This window comes from Zootoca vivipara, chromosome 8 (assembly GCF_965207765.1).
Source record: "Zootoca vivipara chromosome 8, rZooViv2.hap1.1, whole genome shotgun sequence".
Taxonomy (NCBI): domain Eukaryota; kingdom Metazoa; phylum Chordata; class Lepidosauria; order Squamata; family Lacertidae; genus Zootoca; species Zootoca vivipara.
The window spans coordinates 42,029,171-42,049,243 of NC_142591.1; the positions used below are offsets into that span (position 1 = coordinate 42,029,171).

Below are 20,073 nucleotides of genomic sequence, written 5' to 3' on the forward strand. Positions count from 1 at the left end.
TAGTATCCATGTGTCTTTTTATTTTAAAAAACCCTTAGGGAACACATTCAAACAATATAGTAATATAAAAATCTGTAATATTGTAGCAATTTTATTGCAAAATCTGAATGTTTTATCATAAATAAAAAAGCATATTTATTACTTCCACATACTGAAGTCTAATAAGTCTAATAACTGAATGACCATATAAAAATCTATACAAAATAAAGCTTAACAGTTGTTACTAACAACATTTCTCTATAAGTATACAAGAATGCTGGTTAACATGAATTTATTTCCCCCCAGCTTGTACATATTTCAATATACAGTTACTTTTTAAGAAATCTGTTTAGTCTATGGTTTCTTTTTTCGGGGTGTTCCATTAACACCTGATGTATCTGTTGCTTTTTGCTGCTGTTTCTTCATGGGAGGAGATGATACCCATTCTTCTGGACTACAAAAAATAAGCACAGGTCATTTTAGAAACTGCAGAAATGTTATTCAAATACCGGGCAAGGTTTTTGTTGTAGTTATCCTTTCCCTTTTCCCTTCTTCCCTTTTCCCTTACCCTCATGCAAAGACTATATGCAGTATTACTAGCACTGTCAGGTGGAATCAGTTAGTTGTAGGATATTCCCTGTACATGCATATTCATGCAAAAACACCACAAAACTGGGTGTTTTTTTATTAAAAAAAAACACCAATTACTTTAGAATAAATCTTACAAACAAACCTGAGTGACCGTTTTGCTGTTTCTCTCCGCATTCTTTTTGGAGGGCTAGGATTGTCAAACGTATCAAGTTCTTCCATGTGAACTGAAGATTTGGAGCATCGACCAGATGAGGTAATGCCTATAAAGATCACAAACATTACTGTTGTTTTCAAATCTAGTACAAATAACTTCAGAAATAAAAGACACAAGCATACCAAGCATGAATTAGATTTTTAAAGCTAATACTTACAAAAAGTAACTATGTAGTTCAAGGTTTGAGAGTATTATTCACAAGTAATTATTTGCAAATAAATCCGCAATTTCCCTTCCTGCAGAAAGGACTTTGTGTTTTTGAAATTGGGCTCACCAGATAGGTCAGAGGGGGCACCTCCTCTGAGATCAACCTCCTTCCCTCACCTTTTTGAACCAGTGGACACATTTTGAATTTCCCTCTCTCTTACACAAGCATCATATGTACATACTTCTCTCCTCCTGGGGGGTGGCAGCGGGGGGGGGGGAGAGTGGGCAGCCCCACAAAGACAAAGGAGGCTGTGGTCAAAAGCCACTGCTTTCTTCATGGAGGAAAACCAGAAAACTGGGAGGAGCATGAGGTATCCTAGAAGATAGTGGCATTGAAAGGACTGCTGGAAAACAGAATCAGAGTGCTCCGCATTGCAACATTTTGTTGGAGGCCCCACTTGTTTTTCCCAATGTCACCAAAGTAAAACAGAACTATACAATTGTTGTTACTTGTGTTTCCAAGTTTATATCTCACATATTATAAATATGTTATGTTAAAATGCTGTATCAGGATATATACATACCACAATACTTAAGCTCACATCTTTAAAATGTAGTCAGAATTAAATCCCCAGAAATCCCCAGAATGAGTGTCTAATATAATTAAAATGGTTAACTTTTCGACTCCATGATGTAAAAGTGAATGTGTGAGTAACATACCTAATTCCTGCTCTATTGACTTGAGAGCCTTCTCCTGGTCTGCAAGCTCTTCTTTCTTTTTTTTCATTTCTGGACTATTATATGATTGCTCATGCAAATCAAGCTCTTCCTTCCTTTTATTAAGCCAAGCAACTTCTTTCTGGTACTGCTGAAGGAGATCTAACATGTAAAAGAATAATAGGATAGTAAAGCCCAGGGCAAATGTTTTAAGAACAGTAGCAATAAATAACAGACAGTAAAGCTATTAACAGTGCAGTACCAGACATATCTACTCGCAAATTAAGCCCCACTCACTGTGGCTAACTTCTAGGTAAGTATGGACATGAAAACAATGAAATTGTGTGCGTAACTTTATTTTTTTAAAAAAAGGTTATTAAAATATTCTTCAAACATAATGAATTTCATATATATATATCATTGTAGTCTAGAGAAAACTGCATGTGTTTCGACAAGGTGGGGGAGCAGGATCTAGCTGGTGGGCTAGATTCTGAGCTCCACCACCCTCACAAGCATTTTAACAGATGGGTGCGATGTCATATATCAGGCATCCCCAAACTGCGGCCCTCCAGATGTTTTGGCCTACAACTCCCATGATTCCTAGCTAGCAGGACCAGTGGTCAGGGAAGATGGGAATTGTAGTCCAAAACATCTGGAGGGCCGAAGTTTGGGGATGCCTGTCATATATGAAGTCAAGTGCAAAGGAAGACCCTTGCAGAAAATAGCAAGTCCTTTTTTGGCAGAAATGGGTGCACTCTATAGATCCTTGCAGCAAGCCCCTGCAAAGGATTATTTTCATTCCAGGCTTAAACTCTAGCAAGCAATTCAAAGGAAGAATTGGAAATGTACTCTAAGCACAGAGTCAATTCTTTTGCACCGAAAAGCCAGCTCTCTTTGAATTTGGCACCTTTTCCTGTTGCTGTGCAATGCATATGGATATTTTTCCTTTGCAGGCATGACTTTAGGATCTCATCACCTGGCTTGAATTCAATTGCAAAGGAAGAATCAACAATGATTCACCTTAATTTTAGCCACAACGAAGTTCCTTGCATCTGATGTTACTACTATGAAATCAGGTGCAGGAAAGGTGTGCATGATTTGCTCCAAGCCACTAGGTGGGCCAGTCTCCAAGGCCTGGCAAGCCAAATTAGGCCTGCTGGTCAGGTTTCCCACCGATTTAGCAACACCTGTAACAAATGTACCCATCAACACTCACATTTTATTTACTCTGCATTTAAACTACACACAAATGGTATCTGTATAAGAACACTATTTTTTGATATGGCCTTAAAAACACAGTTTTGGAGATTAAATTGCTGTTCCATCACACAAACTCTATATTATTTAAAAGTCTATTACAATCAAGAGGCCCACCCAACTTCAAAGGCACTTAGGACAATATGCTGCCAGAGAACTATAATGACACAAAAGCAGTGATATGGGTTTTCATTCCCCCCCCCCCCCCGTCTCTCAAACACTGACGGATTTCAGATTTAACAAGTTTATCTGTCTTAAATTAACTGAACAAAACTGAAAAGTATATCATTTTATGTGCTGTATAAAATACATTAATGTGTTTCCAGTAGCCAAAAGTAGGAAAATAATTGACTGAGGTGGGGATTAACAAAGTGGATCTAAGATACAGTCTTAGGCACACTTACTATGGAGTTTAAAAAGGGGAATTTTGCACAGAATTATAGTAGTGGAAATTTTTCAATCCCACATCATTGCACTCGGCAATGGGCATCACATATTGTTGCACTGGTACAGAATCTGCATGATATCCTAACCTGGAGTCTTGCACTAGGCTATCACACAATGCCACCAAGTCCTAGATTTGAAAACTGAGCTGTAAGCGTCACATTATCTCTAACTATGGTTATTGATGCACATGATCAAAAATGGAAGACAATATTTCATGATTCATATCATAATATTTGCTTACAAAGTTTTATTTACTGATTATGTGAATACATTTTTCATTAATCTGTGATGATCTGCCAGTACCAAAGGGATGTGGTGCAAACTCAAACACATGCGAAAAAGCTAAAAGAATCTACTGTCACTAGATTCTCATTTAGTAATGGCAATTGTTTCAGCAGCAATATGAAGTCAGACTGAATTTCTAAACACAGTAAAATTTTAAGAAAAGCTGTACAAATGATTATTTAATATATTATTCTTTGAACACACCTATCTGTTCAGAGAGAACTTTGCATCGTTGTGGCAGAGGTGCTCCAAAAATCATTCCTCGAAGCTTATCCATGGGAGGGGCTTTATTCTGAAGACCTCCAAACTTTCCATTGCTACGAATTCTCTCTCCGTCTCTTGTCAATAATGCTGGGCAATGCGTGTTTTTAACAAGCTGTACAGATAGGTTTAATATTCATTAATAAATATGTGTGGCAAGTCTGTGACATGCAACACGTAATTTTAACAACACTGACACACTGAAGTGAACCCCAAAACAACATAAGGAACTTCAGAAAATTGTGCAAGCCCTGAGGTGTTTGAGATATGTTGCAAATATCATAGAAACATGGCTGAGTTCTATTCTGCCTCTGCCTCTCTCATGTATGTACAAAACGGAAACATCTGAAGTGGCAATACACACCTCTTTTCTGTAATGATTGGCAGCATCCAAATTGTCAATAATAATGGCATCTCCTAAAAGCATCCCAAACACTAGAAAGGTAAATGAAATAATGAGACTTTAATGTTTAGAATTCCAACCTCTATACAAATCACTGTTTCCTTTATCATCTAATCCTAACCATTATAAGGCTGAATATAAATACAGAACACAGCGCTGATATCTTGACATAGTTCAGTGGAACTCTGAAATGCTATACTAGATGGGGCAATATTGCTAGTATAAGAGCCCTTCTGGATCATACCAAAGGCCCATCTAGCCCAGCACCCTGTTCTCACAGTGGCCAACCAGATGCCTATGAAAAGCTTGCAAGGTGCATGAGCGCAATAACACTCTTCCCACTTCTGAGTCCCAACAACTAGTATAATACAAAAGTAACAAGCATAATTTACCATGTACATGGTTTCAAAACTGAATATACGGTAACAATGATAGTATCAATTGATGTGGATGAAATAGCTTTGATCCATGTCTTAAAAATGGAATTGATATTGAAAATCTCCATTTGATACAGAAAGGACCATTTAATTTTGTCTAATACTTTAGTGTCATTAAATAATGTGGCCAGATATTTGGGGAAATTACTCTTGCAAGAGGGGATGAATTTTTTATTGTCTTGCTCTCCAAACGTTAATTGACAGATTCCAACTTCCGAGTCACATGACTATCAGCGGTAACATTTAAACATAATTCCAGCTGGGATTTTATAGCTGGAATTTAGTAGCAATACTGAATAAAAAAATCCTGTTCTCCTGCAAGAGCGCCACATTCACTTGATTCCAGGTTTGAGCAATAACTCCACTAAAAATCATTCTCATGATCTGAAAAGTGTTCAGATTTATGTCTGCTTCCCAAAACTACAGCCATCATGGATATCCCTCCTTTCTTTGAATTTAATCTTTAAAACTGAAAGATTAATAAATGACTTTGTTATCAATGCCTTAAAAGCATCTCACACTAGGTTATTTTTCACTGTTCCTTCATATGTAAAAAATCAGAATCTTCTGGGACAGATTTGGGAAGGGTAAATAAGACACCAAGAGAGAGAAGTTCTGTTGCGCAAGTAGAAATCCTTGGGCAAGCAACAGCACTTCATTGGATATTGGTCTTAGGCTACAATTTTATCCACACTTACCTGGGAGTAAGCCCCCTTGATCTCAGTGGGACTTACTTCTGAGTAGACAGGTACAAATTGCACATTAAGCACCTACCACAATAAAGAATCAATCCTATATAATAATGTCCATGTTGTCCCTGCGTCCAGTTGTCCCGTGTGTCCCTGGGGTACTGCGCATGTACCCCAGAGACACGGGGATTGGACGGAGGGACAACGGCCAACCGCCGCTCCGCCAACCGCTGCTCCGAAGCCCAGTCTCATGCTGGAGGTGCGCGGCGAGGCGGCGGGGGAAAGAAGCGCTCTCCCCGGCAGCCTTGCCGCGCACCTCAGGCATGGGACGGCGCTTCCTCGGCCGAAGCGGCAGCGGGCGCCGAGGGAAGCCGGCTTTGGCTTGGCGGCGGCGGGAAGAAGAGGAGGAATTCCTCCTCTTTTTCCCGCCGCCGCCAAGCCAGTCCCCAAGCCGAAGTGCGGCGCGGCGGGGGCTTTTCGCTGTTTGACTTCCCGGAGTGAAGGGGGAGGCAAACGGCGAAAAGCACCCGCCGCGCCACACTTTGGCTCGGGGACTGGCTTGGCAGCGGCGGGAAGAAGGGGAGGAATTCCTCCCCTTCTTCCCGCCGCCGCCAAGCCAGTCCCGGAGCCGAAGTATGGCGTGGCGGGGTTTTTCGCTGTTTGCCTCCCCCTGGGGGGAAGGCAAACGGTGAGAAGCCCCCGCTGCGGGGTTGCCGGCTCTGTCGGGTGGGGGGGGGGAGAAGCAGAAGATCCGATCGGTCTTCGGCTTCTCCCTTCCCCTGTCCAACAGAGCCAGCATTTGGCTCTGTCAGGTGGGGGAAGGGAGAAGCAGAGGATCGGATTGCTTCTCGCTCCCCCCACCCGACAGAGCCGGCAACCCCGGGATCTGTGCTTTCTGTCGGCGGTGGTGGGAGGGGAACGAACGGAGAGAAAGGGCTGCTTTCTCTCCGTTCGTTCCTCTCCCCTCACCACCGACAGAAAGGGCTGTCGGCGGCAGAGGGAGAGGAAGGAAGGAGGAGAAAGGGCTGCTTTCTCCTCCTTCGTTCCTGTCCCTCTGCCGCCGACAGCAAGGACAGGTCCGCGGCGAGGCGGCGGGGGGTGAGAAGCGCTCCCCCCCGCCGCCTCGGCAAGCAGCGCCGGCATGGGACGGAGTTTCGGAGAAGGTCTCCGAAGCCCCGTCTCATGCGGGAGGTGCGCGGCGAGGCGGCCGGGGGGGGGGGGAAGAAGTGCTCCTCCCCCACCCGCCTCGCAGCGCCGACATGGGACGGGGCTTCGGAGACCTCCGAAACTCCGTCCCATGCCGGCGCTGCGTAGCGAGGCGGCGGGGGGGTGGAGCGCTTCTCCCGCCCCCCCCGCCTCGCACCTCCCGCATGAGACGGGGCTTTGGAGACCTCCGAAGCTCCGTCCGATGCCGGCGCTGCACGAGAGCAGCGTTCTAGCACCCGTTTTTAAACGGGCTGAATTCCACTAGTTCTTTAATAAAAAGCAAGGTGAAAAGGCTAGAATGTGTCTTTAAACCCTGCTTAAAATAAAATCAACATTAGGGATCATTCAGTTTATGGTTGATCATTCTGTTAATGATATCTTCCAATTACTTATTCTAGTCCCGCTCTCATGAGTTTTAATGAACACTTTTTCAGAGATGAAACTTGAGAAGATGATGTGTGTATATATATATATATATATATATATATATATATATATACACACACACACACACACGGGTTGTGAACATGATCCGTGTGAGAGGCACGTTTACAACCATGCGTGGGTTGCGATTCGGCGCATGCACAAAGCACGATTTAGTGCTTCTGCGCATGCGCTAGTGCCAAAACCCAGAAGTAACCCGTTCGGGTACTTCCGGGTTCGGCGCGGGATGCAACCTGAAAAGACACAACCTGAAGCGTCTGTAACCCGAGGTATGACTGTGTGTGTATGTATGTGTGTATATTTTACATATATATGAGACAAGACTTCATACCTCTCAAAATTGCTGCCACTAAATTTATTAAAGCATACTATAATTCCAAGTTTTGCTGTTCCCATGATGTTTACCTGTCTGGCAATTCTGTGTGTGCTCCGGAAATGTTAGCAAGTTCCTGGCAAATACAGGATTTCCTAAAGCCTTGAAAGTATTTCTTCCATTTTGTAAGTGTGGTAAAGGCCTGGTTAGAAACAAGTCAAAGAAATTATTTTCTTTTGGCATTGATGTTGCCACTATGAGTGAAAGGCAGCCCATGCAACCAATCTTTCTCTTCCCTTCCTCCTCCAGCAACCCTCAAACCTTTGGTGCAGATGGGCTGAACAGTGGGGGCTCTGTCATACAGGACAAGTGCCCAGAATTGAGCAAAGGGATTTGCTTCAGCAATGAGCTGCATAGGAAGAGGAGAAAGATTAGTTGCACGAGTTGCCTTCTGCTCAGGCAACCAGAACACTCACTTCCGTATTTGCGGCGTTCGGGAGCCAAAACGTTTGAGAACTAAGCTGTTTGAAAACCAAGGTTCGACTGTACAATGTAAATCATATGAACCAGAACCATAAGAAGGGGAAGAAAAAGGTTTAACCTGACAAACAAATGGACAAAACAAACAAGTCATCATCAAGATTTTGGGGGGTGCAACAGACACAAAATGAATGGGCTGTCAATCTATAAAGCAGGCACAGAATTTGATTTCCCAACCATACAGCTATTGCTTAACAAATCTGAACTCTGAAAATTTGAATGCCAAGCATTCTTTAGATTAGGAAAGAATACAGAAACCTTACTTGTTCCAGTCTGGAAGACTCCTCCTATAAATAGAATCAAGAGGCAACACCTGCTGCTGACCTTTCGTTTCATCAAAGATACGACGAGCTGCAGCAGTAGTCAAAGTGACTACACAGTCCATGTCACTTGCCAAATGCCAAGAAATAACCTTTGCTGCTTCATTATCTTCAATTTGTGCTAAGTGTGAAATCTGACAAAATAAAATAATGAATTTCAAAGGATGAGGTTTTTTCCCCTGATGGGAGGAAAAAAATAGATTCCCTGTGCCCTCAGTCTAGTTATAAAGTCAAGACCAAGCATCCCCAAACTTCGGCCCTCCAGATGTTTTGGACTACAATTCCCATCATCCCTGACCACTGGTCCTGTTAGCTAGGGATCATGGGAGTTGTAGTCCTAAAACATCTGGCGGGCCGCAGTTTGGGGATGCCTGGTCAAGACTGTACAGGAAATCACAGATTTGAAGAATTTTTGTCATAGCCAGGAAAGGTGAGACAAGAAGCTGGACATGGAAGTAGCTGTGCACAAATATGCACAGTTATGCATGCATCCATCAGTGTGACATGACAGGAGAAGTTAAGGAAGAAACGAGATGATTCCTTTGCAGTGTTACTGGTTTCCTGTGATAATATTATACAAGCGCCCTTATGGAAGTTTTATTCACCTTTTCCATTCTCATCTGCTATAACAGACAGGCCCCAATTACAGTTCTCTAGTGCTGGCAATATTTATTTATTTTTTACAAAATTTTGACATGGGTTGTATTTTTGGTTTTGCCCTAAAATGACCTTTTTGGACAAGTATACTAAACAAAACTGAAGAAATAATGGGATACAAACTACCAGTAGATTCAACCATTGGCTATGTAAAAGACCTAGTCCTATCTGAAAATAGAGAAACTATATATAGATAGATATAGAGATAAAATTTATACACTGCTTTATTCATTGCTGGGTCCATTGTAAAAAGAAAAAAAAACATGTAGCTCACACTATTATGTTATATTGCATACTGCTGGTATACATAATAAAGATAATGATGGGGGGAATGTGGGGAAAGTACTACAGAACGTCCTAAGAACTAATATTTTTCTTATTTTTATTACCCACTATCTTATCTTCACACCACCATTTCATATGTAATGAAAAGAGAAAACAGTGTATGGTATCCTAGAGGATTAGTTTTTTTAAATAAAAAAAATAGATTAGCTTATAAAGAATTAAGACAAAACTCACCTTGCCCAAAACATCTTTGTCTTTGGGATAATCGGTACATGTGCATGTTCTTCTAGGTTGTTTCATTATTCCTTCCTGCTCAGAGATTTTCTCTTTTAGTAGAGAATCAGCAAACTGCAACTGAAAATTAAGATAAATTCTTTACTGAAGGTATGCAACTGTAAAATAAATCACAAGTACTGATTTTGATGTAATGTTGAGCTAGCGGCTCTAGTCTGTATAAACTAAGGGAGTCGTAAAGCAAAAGAGTTCAAGCTCTGTGCACAGTATGGTTAAACAAACTATTCTTCATGCTTTAGTGTTATATCCAAACACGACCAGAGTAGATTATTTGCATATGAAGCATTATTAAATACTGTATTTACTTGAATGTAATGCACACCTTTTTTGTCCAAATTACACCATGAAAATTAGGGTGCACATTGGATTTGATGGCGCATTTACATTCACCAGCAAATACTTTTTTGGTTTCAAGGTTTAGAAAATCAAGGTCCACATTAGATTTGATGGCGCATTACATTCGAGTAAATACAGTACTTTGCATTGTATCCAGCTGGTATCCCTCCACTCACAGATAGCTCTTTGATTTAAGCAGAGCCTTCTGTCAAAGAACAGAGATAAATGTGATCTTCAGCAATTTCCTCTCCTCCCTAAAGTCCCCTTGATCAATGTCCCAGTGATAGAAGATTCACCTGGATCAGTGAAGGCGTACCAATTGGATATAACTTTGTTTTCTGATTAGAATTTTAAGTAAGAAAGTGAATTTATCACTCTTAAACATCTCAAAATGAAGTTAGGATTTTTCTGTGCTTGATGTAAAAAGCTTTATCCAACTGACAATAGTTTGACATTGCAACTTTATGCACACTTACATGGGAGTAGGCCAAACCGTAGTCAATGGAACTGACTTCTGAGTAGATATGCACAAGATTACACTGTAGGTGCAGATTAGAAGCTTTGCTTCAAAACACTGCTCATTTGAACCAAATAGCAGAATCTGAAAGTTTCCTGGCTATCAGCTGGCAGACCGCTAACTAATGGGCTCTTAAGACAGGCAACTTACATTCTACTTTTCCTGAACAATGAGTGTGTGCGCTCTCTCACAAATTCAGGATCACTTCATGTGAAACAGCTGCCATATGCTGTCACTTGAAATTGCACCTGGGTTGTAGTTTCTTCAAGTGGTGAGATTCAACATGGCTCAGTTCCTGATGTGCATTGTGTCTCCATGTTCTCACAAAACAGTCTTATAATTTGTAGTGACCAGGGTTTTCCCCCCAGCCGGAACTTGCCGGAACTCCATTCTAGCACCTCTCAGGTGGGCACCATTGCCATTATATTAGAACAAGGGAGGCGTTCATGGTGAGTTCTGGCACTTCTTTTTCTAGAAAAATAGCACTGGTGGTGACATGAACTGATACCCCAATCCCAAAGGTGAATCACTAGATAAAAGCAGAGAGCCATACCAAGTAGTCACCATGAAGATACAATTTCAAGATCATTCCGTACGATTGGCAGATTGTAATAAAATAGGCATCAGTAAGTGAGAGACCATGTTGCCCCTTTATAAACTTGATAAGGACAGAAGAAGACTAAAAATGGGGGCAAGGAAAAGTTTTAACAATGGTTGTGACAATCTTGTGAAAAAGAAACCTTAAGTGGAAACAAAAGGATTAATGAAACTGTAAGTCTTGCTTCTAAACCTTGCAGGAAATTTGTCGGGTCATCTATCTAGGCATGAACTGTATGCTATAGATACTTTTGTGTAAGCCTTTCCTGAAGTCATACTCTACTTGTCCTCACTAGGATTTTGTTAGATATCTTGATGGATAAAAAATGAAAGAAAATGAAAAAGGCCATACAACGTTAGTCTGAGGTATATCAATCCGAAGTCTTTTCAGTTTATCCTTCAGTTGGGCCTCTTTTGTTTCAGCCTCCTGAACTTGACCTGAAACAATGTGTTGAATTAGTAAAAATTAGTTAAGGCTGGTCTGAGGTTAAGCATCACACAGCATGCTTATTGCTGTCATGTGTGAGGAGCCACCCATGCCATTGGTCTCATCGTCCACCGAATTAACATCAACTGTTGATTCACATGTGCAAAAAATAAATAAATCTCAGAGCAAGCACAGACAAATGTCTGATACCATCTCGAGCTTAATACTTTCAGTGGTGATAGTTTACACACTCAGCTAAGAATTATCAAATGATTTTGGGGTCAAATCACTCTTCTGAATGTCTACACGAGAATATGTGGCCACAGAAAGAAAGATCAGCAATAGATACAGTGAGCAATCAAAATGATCTCCATGATTGCAGCTGTATTCTTTTATCATCAGCTGCAGTTACAAAATCAGTTCTCAGCACACTATGGTATGGTCCACGTACCACATACCTAGTCACTCCTGGTTTAATGTAAAGAAGTAGCATGCTGGTTTGTGCAGGATGCTGAAACCGGAGAGGGTTTGCTCCTGCTTTGTTCCTACTGTGTTACCAGGAAATAGGCCATGGTCTGGTTCATCTTGTCATCTGAACTGGGACTCATAGTTCCTTTCTCTCCAAACAAATCACAAGAGAAAGTCAAGAAGACAAACAGGCCATGAGTCTAGATTTTGACAACAAGCAGACCAGACTGTGGCTTGTTTCTGGTAGAATGGCTGCAACAGGACCAGGGCAGGTGCAAAGCACCTGTGATCTCAGTAGCGTTGTGCACCAGCATTCTGCTAATTCACATTAAAGCATAGTTTATTTCGACTGTGATTAAAGGTAATGTGTGAATTAGATCTATGTGTACAGCTCAATTCACACCAAATAGCTGTGTATACTACTGGATGAAGAAATTACTCACAGGCTGTATATTGTGAACCAGTACATCATAGCTCAGTCCAAACCCTGTGCTCATTGTTCCCTAAACACCAAGTGCAGAGCTTGCAAAGCTAGTTCAGCCCTGTTGTGCAGTGCATCACAACATGCCTGACAATCTCCCCTCACCTGTGACAATGTCAACCACCGGATGTCATTGCGATATTAGACGACTGATGAGAAAACAAGAGATGTATTCAAAAAGGCTTGATATCTGGACCTATTCTAATTTGCACAATCCAAAACTATACTTAAGCACTATTGAAAAGGAGTAGCACATAAAAAAATACATGACAACTTTACTAATCTGTGGCCCTGTAGATGCTGCTAAACTACAATTCACATCATCCCTCACCATTGGTAAAGCTAGCAGGGACTGTCAGGAGTTGTGATTCAGCAGCAACTCAAGTGCTAAAGGCTAGCCACTCCTGGTCTGTAACAATGAGAAATACATTCAAATGCAAACAGTATTTGTATGTTACTTACACTTCATTAAAGTTAAAAGCTGATTAGTAGTATCAAACATATCTCTGTATGCAGTTATTGATTTAGAGAGCTCGTCTCTCTTTTTTGAAAGAGTGGCCATCTGCTGTTGTTTCTTATAACCTAAACAAACAAAAAAAAGCAATTTAATCCATTCTACTTTGTGGGTATTTTGGGAAAAGACCAAGTACAAAATGAAATGTTGCATTGATAATTGAAAGAATGCAAGAAAAAAAGATTTTAAAGCATTATGGAAAATACACATTACATCTTAGAAAGTGAAAATTAGAAACATTTGAAACTCACCATCATAAAACATAAAAGGCAGACAATAAGGTTCCAAACATCGATTCAAAATGGGTATAACTGGGTCAAATACAAGAATATATTCAGTACGATCTCTCCCTGGACTATTTTCTGCCAGCACAAGATCCTGAAGAAAAACAGATGTATATTTTGAAATCATTGATTTCAGATTGCTGTATATAAAAATACTTGTACAAAAATTAGCTATACTTTCATTCCACATTAATTCTGACATATAGTAACGGAACATTATTAGCAAAAAGTATTTTTTTCAAGGTTAAAAGGTTGTACATTGTATTTACCATTGATCTAGCTTACCTTGTAATGTAAGACATAAAATGCAGCTTCAATTTAGAAATATATCTATACCTTGTATGCTCTCTTGGTAAACTTTTATTCATTATTCTACAATTAAAAATAGTACAAAAGGCAGCATGGAGAGAACTGAAATGAATAATACGTAGTAAAACAAAACATTCAACTCCCAATGTGGAGTTAAAGTTACTGCTATTACCATGGAAGCAGACAGTAGATCCCAAGGGATTAAAGCTTGTCATAAGAAAAAAAGATGCATTTATCCTCTATAAGCACTAAAATATAATGGGTGCCAGTTTGTAAATACTGAACATGATCGAAAGAAACCATTGATTTCAATAAGCTTTATAGGTTTAATGTAATAAACAGGACTTAAAGCTGCCATCCTACAACCTTTTCCTGGGAGTAAGCATTGTTGAACTCTGTGAGAATTTTCGTAGATATATATAGGACTGTGCTACAAATTTACTTATTTTCTCTGAATCATACCCACTAGTATCTAAAGTTTCTTAAAACACAGGAAAAGCTAAATTTAAATTTAAGGAAACGTGACACATGTGCAAGAGAATACATGGCTGCATTCGGTTTTAGGAATATTACCTCTAAACTTAAATTACAATTATGTTTAGAAGACTCACCTCAATTTCAACAATTCCTCTGTGAAATGGAAACTCAACTGTACTTGTTTTACCCTGAAACAGGGGGATGTCCTTAACTTTGTCAGTTGAACTTTGAATTTTAGCTATGATTTTCCCATCCAAGTCATTTCCAGTGCAGTTTTCATATTTATCCTTAAAATTAAGAAGATACAGTATTAAGAGTTGTGTGCCTTGCTCATAACACGTATTTTGAGATTGGCACCAAATTGAGTATGTGCACATATTTTGTTTGTGTGCCCTTTTTGTTTCCAGAACTCTTTGGAAGTTTACAACCCCATTTCCACCAGATTACCCTGTCCTGAGCTCAAAATGCAATTGTGCATTTCAACTTAGTTTTACTCAAAGTAGACCCACTGAAATCAATGAGGGGAGTGTGTCCACCTCCCACAAGTCTTCAGTCCTGCCTGCGATCACATGCTGAGAAACAGCCCACACCATTGTCCCACAAGGTAAATTAATAAACCTAACTTAGCCATGTTAATTAATTTTAATGGATCTACTCCAGGTAAAACTTAGTTGAAAACTACCCAAGATCTTTTCAATAGGGAAAAAAAACTGGGAAGAGTGAAGTGGGACTTTGAAATGCTTTTTTATATTGTCACTCAACTGCAGTGTTAACTTGGGGGAGTTTAGTCAAACAGCAGTTTTGAAGAAATGTGTGCCCCCTCGTAAAGGTTTACATGCCTGTATCAATATTAACATGAGAAATGGAGGCTTGGATTTTTATTTTTTTTAGCAAGCCTGTTGTATTTGCCCCAACCAGATTATTCATTTGTATAAGGCAATAATCAAAAGTCTTTGAGTTATATTCACTGTTAGTCATATTCAGAGGAGACCTTTGAAATTAATGGGTCTATTCTGTGAATTAGATAGGTATCACCCTTTGTAATTAAGGTTATGGATGATTGCTGTTGAATACTGGGAATAGGCTTCATATATCTCATATCTTACTTTTCAAGTGGAAAAAAATTCCAGGTTTTTCAATCTCAGCACACCTTACAATTTAATAGCAATATTTAGACAGAATCTTATTAAGAGCAATTGCTGGAATAACCCAGGATAAAATTTGAGGTTTTCCCTAAAACAAAATGCAAGTAATGGGCTGCCAATCTTAATGGAAATGTGAAATAAAATACAAGTTAACTGTTTACATTTGGGGTGACCCTCAGGCCCAGGGTCCAACTGAGGCCCTTCAAGCCTCTCTATAGAGCTATATGGCCAAACAATCAGATGGAACTTAAAAATCCACTTTTTTCAAAATACTGACTGTAAAGCAGGAAATAAGAGAACCAATATCTATTTTATCCAGCTTCAATATACCTTTCTTAAAAAGTGAAATCCATTCCATTTTAAGTCATTTTATTACAAACAATCCCACTTAATTACCATAATAACAAGAGTCAAGTCTTTGACAAGGGTCCGACTGCCAACAGCCTGAGCATTAGAAACGGTAGGAGTATTTGGCAAAATTCTTGGCATCAGTTGTGTTGGTTCATTAGGCTCCACTTCAATCACAATCTGAGGAAAAGATCATCACAATACTCAGTTCACAGTCTTAAAGGCAGTCAACAGTACTGAAGCATGTCTTTTAAGGGAAATCAAGAATAGAAACAACCTTAATTGTAGACTACTAAATTTCCAATTCAGATGTATTCTTCTTGTGTGTTGCTTCCATACAGCTGGGGCCCATGTTGTAGTTGTAACAATTGCAACTGACAGCCACTGGATAGTTCCTACATTGCTATGCCTGAAGGCCCCGACTACACAAAAGTGGAAATCACACTTCAAAACACATATGAGTTGGGCCAAACTAAATCTATTTCTGGATTTGTGCTTATTCATTGCAGCTTTTTATAATAATGCATTTGAGAAAGTATTAATGCTACTAATTAGCCCATCTCTGTGGACCTTTACATGAGCTGCACAACAGGGAATTGTGGAAAAGAAGTAGCTGCTGTCATCACAAGTATTTCCTAAAATGCTGTGCTACTCTCTCTCCACCACTGCAATGGTAGAGCAAAAAACATACAGAGTACTTTTGAATCAGGACTTGCCTCATCCATTGAAAAATTTGGGCTTGATCTAGTCAAGCATAGACACTGAGCTTATGTATGGGAGAATTCCACTAGGATCATTATCCTGATTTATTTACATATTTGTACTGCCCATTATAGAAAGTTCTCTATAACCCCAAAATATAAAGTACAACATGGAAATCAAAAGCAAATTAAAAGCAGCATCAATCTAGTAAATCCAGCAACAGAGAAAACAGTAGTGCCAGAGAGCAAGTTTTTAAAAATGGGAAAGTGGAGGGATTCTTCTGTTGTCGGCATCTGTCTCAGGTGGTGCTATGGGTCAGTGTGTCTGGCTGTTTACCAGAAGGTTGGTGGTTCGGGCCTACCTAGGGATGGCTGTGGACAGGATTCCTGAATTGTAGGGGCTTGGACTAGATGACCCTTGGGGTCCTTTGCACGGCAGCATGATTTCTGGGTGGCAGCAGTGTTTAGCCTGCTTCTTTCTGGGTGCCTCCAAACGGAGAAAGAGGGATCTCTGTGTGTATATATTTGAGCAGGAAATTGAGGGTAGGGGGTGGGCGGGAAAAAAAAAGTCCCTTTAAGTTCTGTCGAATTTGTCTACATATGAGTGGTTATTCAGGGACTATCACTTTAAGTGGATAGATGAGTTCCTTAAGAATAGACTTATGAATAGCACTAGCTCTTTGGAAGACTGCACCTATTGAAAACAGACAAGTACTTAGAATTTGATATTTTGTGACCTGCTAAAATGTTTGTTTCACCTACTGTTTTTAGAGAATTGGCTTGACTCAGTGTTGGCCATTTGCTCTGTATTCTATTATTTTATTGTTGTATGGTGTTTTAATGATTTTTACGTATGGGTAGGTTCATGCGAGAAAAGGAAATACTTCAGGGCAAGGCTTTTTTATTTCTAAGAATGTAGTAAAGGTTAGACAAGTTGAACAGGTTATTCAAAACATCAACATAAATTAGCTTGTAATTCATCCAAATCTTGTGAGATAATAAGAAAAATGTCTACAGCAAATTACAGCATTTTATTTTATAACTGTTATTTCAAAAGCAAACCTGTTCGCTGTTAAGAGTGTTTATTTTGTCAATGGCAAATGCAAACTGGATGCTGTAGGTGCCCACTTTCTCTGGAACCATTATTTGCCTAAATGACAAATATTGGGATTTTAGTAACGAAGCAAAACTTTCAATATTTATATTCTCTACCACAAACCCACCTCTCTATTATATGAGAATACATTTTATGAGCTGAACCAAATGTATCATTCTTTCAACGCAAGTAGATCTTGTTGAAGGAAAGACGCCTCTGAATCTAACCCAAAGTTTCTTCTAAGTAATATATTTCCCCCTCATATATCTTATTGTAATTACTGTACTAATATGCAAAAAATTAATTCCTATATTTGAAGGCTATAAATACGGACTATAAATGTAGTTTCCTTGTCATATGCTGCAACAAAAATTCTCTTAGTTAAACACATGCAAACCCCTCAACTTTTTCTCCAACAACTTAATTGGTCTCCTTTAAATCAAACTCTACCTTGTAAGCAAACATTCTGTATTAGTGATTATGCTTAACACAGGCATTCAGCAGAGAGCTAAGTTGAAAGAATCCCTACATTCTGGATTTGACATTTTTTATCAACACAACCTCATTCTGGTTGCATTCGGCTTCAACCTCTTTGCAATATTTTAATAGTTAGCCCTTATTTTTTTTTCTTTGCAATAGATAAACATTGTATTTTGAAAACTAAACAGTGCAGTAAATAAATATATATATCAAATAATCATTAGCTTAGTAAGGTATTTGTTACTGTGGAGAGCACCCCACTTTACATGTGGAAAACCAGCTTCTATTTACAACTGCTTATTCGCTGGTGGTGTGAAGGGGTTCCTATTTTATTCCTACCTTTGTGCTTATATTTCAAATCTTGTAACTGTTGCCCCCCTATATCTTTACTACGACGTTTACAAAAACCTTAATTTATAACCCAGTAGCTGTGTTACTTTAGACAAGGTACAAACCAGCAGCTTCACTTTGTTGTCCTTTATTATTAACTATAAAGGAAAACAAGGTAAATTCTGACTATAAGAATAAATTATTATTATTATTGAATTTATATACCGCCCTGTACCCGGGGGTCCCAATTTAAATTTAGTATTCACCTTCAATCAATATCTTTATTCTGTGAACTGCCTTGAGACCCCCGGGTAGAGGGCAGTTCACTATTCTGTGATTGATTGAAGGTGAATACTATACGTAAATTGGTTACCGTTTCTTTAAGGCTTGTATTTGCTTTTATAGGGTTACTCTTATTATAAATGACAGTTACTTGCTAATACAGAAGCTTACATAAGACTGGCTTGTAAAAACTTGGTTCCTTTACCTATCAAACTCATATACCAATTACATTTAGTGATTTCTCCCCAAATCAGTCAGTCTCACCACCATCAGTTACAGAGGACTTCTGCTGGTTTTCTCCGAGCCAGGCTTTCAGGCAGTTTTCTCTCTGGTTGGCTCCAGTAGCTCCTTGCTCAACTCCTGCTTACTGGCCTTTGATGGCCTCTCTTTCAATCTTTGACTTAAGCCAGTAATTTAGCTCTTTTGGGAGAAGACTGTATTTCCAAGCTTCTTCCTAACAATAGATTCAATAGCCACTTGCCTGGCTTCCACCTGCTTCAACTCCAAACTTCCTTCTTCCTTTCCTCTTCTGGCCAGCAGCCTCAGGCAGTCATGCTTTTTTCCCTGGACGGTCAAAATTAGCCTACTTATGTTCTAGCCAGCCCACCCTTCAACCAATTAGATTTGAGTGGCTCAAAATTCTACACCCCCATCAGAACACTTGCCCTATCCAATGAGTGACAAAGAATTTCTATCCAACAAGCCAATCAGAAGTGAAATTTTGCAATCTAACTCAGTTTAAAAAGAACCCAGCTTTTCCCAGACCAGTCTTATGCAACTAGTTAAGTGACAACTGCCAATTACCAATGAATACTTAGTAGCTGAAACATCACTGTTTACATAACCCCAAAATGCAGGAATTTTATACACTGTATATAGTACAAATCCTGTCCCAGTAAACACATTTAAAAATATTATTTCTACACAGCTACCACACTGCCTTCAGTGATAAAGTGACTACAGTATTGGTTTAATATCTTTGACATTTTGCTTCTTCTAAGCTATGACAAAACCATTTAGAGCCCTACCAAATTTGTTTACCTGAAGTAAAAAAGGCTACTGTCATCATCATTTGTTTTGGTACAGCCGTATGTTGTAACCTTAAAAAGAAATTACAAGGGATCACATATGTTTAATTTTAAAGATAACTTTGTTAAATATGAACAGACAAGCAGAATAAATAGAACTGGGCTTTAAAGAAAGGCACTTCATTAACTAAGTAAAGATGTTATTGTGTGGTTCCCTCAATCCTTCACTCTCCTTCTACAGTGGTACCTTGGGTTACAAACACCTCGGGTTACAAACACTTCAGGTTACAGACTCCGCTAACGGTCATTGGAAGAAAATTGTGGTAAGGGAGGGAACAAGATTGTATGTTTGGTAGAATTAGGATGTAATAGTAATTGGGAGTTTTAGAAAAATCGTTTTGGCAAGACGATTTGGGATGGTTGGGTGCTTTCCCTCTCTTGTCGGTCGTCCCCAGGCTGGGGGCCCCTGGTGGCAGGGGGGGCCTCTGGGGTGGGGGGGACGGGGAGGGGGGAGGGATCCAACTGGAAAAAGATCCACTTCCCTTCCTCTTTCCGTCCTCTGGGATTCCTCGTGGCAGGAGGGGTTCTGGCGGACGGGGGAGGAGGGGGGTGAGAAATGGGAATAAAAGAGAATTATTAAAGAATATGGATAGTAGATTAATATAAGATTGGAAAGATTAAAAATAGAATGAGGAATATGATAAGAAAACTGTTAAATATGATTCAAAAATGAAAATCAGATAGAGGGGGGATCGGGGAAGCCCACA

The 20,073-nt window shown here is 39.7% G+C and overlaps 1 protein-coding gene across 2 annotated transcripts in view; it reads right to left on the minus strand.

The window, feature by feature from the left end:
- SMCHD1 (structural maintenance of chromosomes flexible hinge domain containing 1) overlaps nucleotides 1-20,073 on the minus strand; it is a 62,124-nt gene continuing 42,051 nt past the window's right edge. For both annotated transcript variants that reach the window (XM_035125048.3, XM_088675408.1), the window contains exons 34-48: nucleotides 19,320-19,378; nucleotides 17,153-17,240; nucleotides 15,438-15,569; nucleotides 14,031-14,183; nucleotides 13,078-13,204; nucleotides 12,775-12,894; nucleotides 11,289-11,374; nucleotides 9,427-9,546; nucleotides 8,194-8,384; nucleotides 7,483-7,592; nucleotides 4,263-4,333; nucleotides 3,842-4,013; nucleotides 1,652-1,810; nucleotides 713-830; nucleotides 1-433 (exon numbers count right to left, since the gene is read on the minus strand). In XM_035125048.3, coding sequence (XP_034980939.3) covers nucleotides 334-433; nucleotides 713-830; nucleotides 1,652-1,810; nucleotides 3,842-4,013; nucleotides 4,263-4,333; nucleotides 7,483-7,592; nucleotides 8,194-8,384; nucleotides 9,427-9,546; nucleotides 11,289-11,374; nucleotides 12,775-12,894; nucleotides 13,078-13,204; nucleotides 14,031-14,183; nucleotides 15,438-15,569; nucleotides 17,153-17,240; nucleotides 19,320-19,378 — 1,806 coding nt within the window. In that variant the 3' untranslated portion in view covers nucleotides 1-333. The remainder of the gene's footprint in view (nucleotides 434-712; nucleotides 831-1,651; nucleotides 1,811-3,841; nucleotides 4,014-4,262; nucleotides 4,334-7,482; nucleotides 7,593-8,193; nucleotides 8,385-9,426; nucleotides 9,547-11,288; nucleotides 11,375-12,774; nucleotides 12,895-13,077; nucleotides 13,205-14,030; nucleotides 14,184-15,437; nucleotides 15,570-17,152; nucleotides 17,241-19,319; nucleotides 19,379-20,073) is intronic.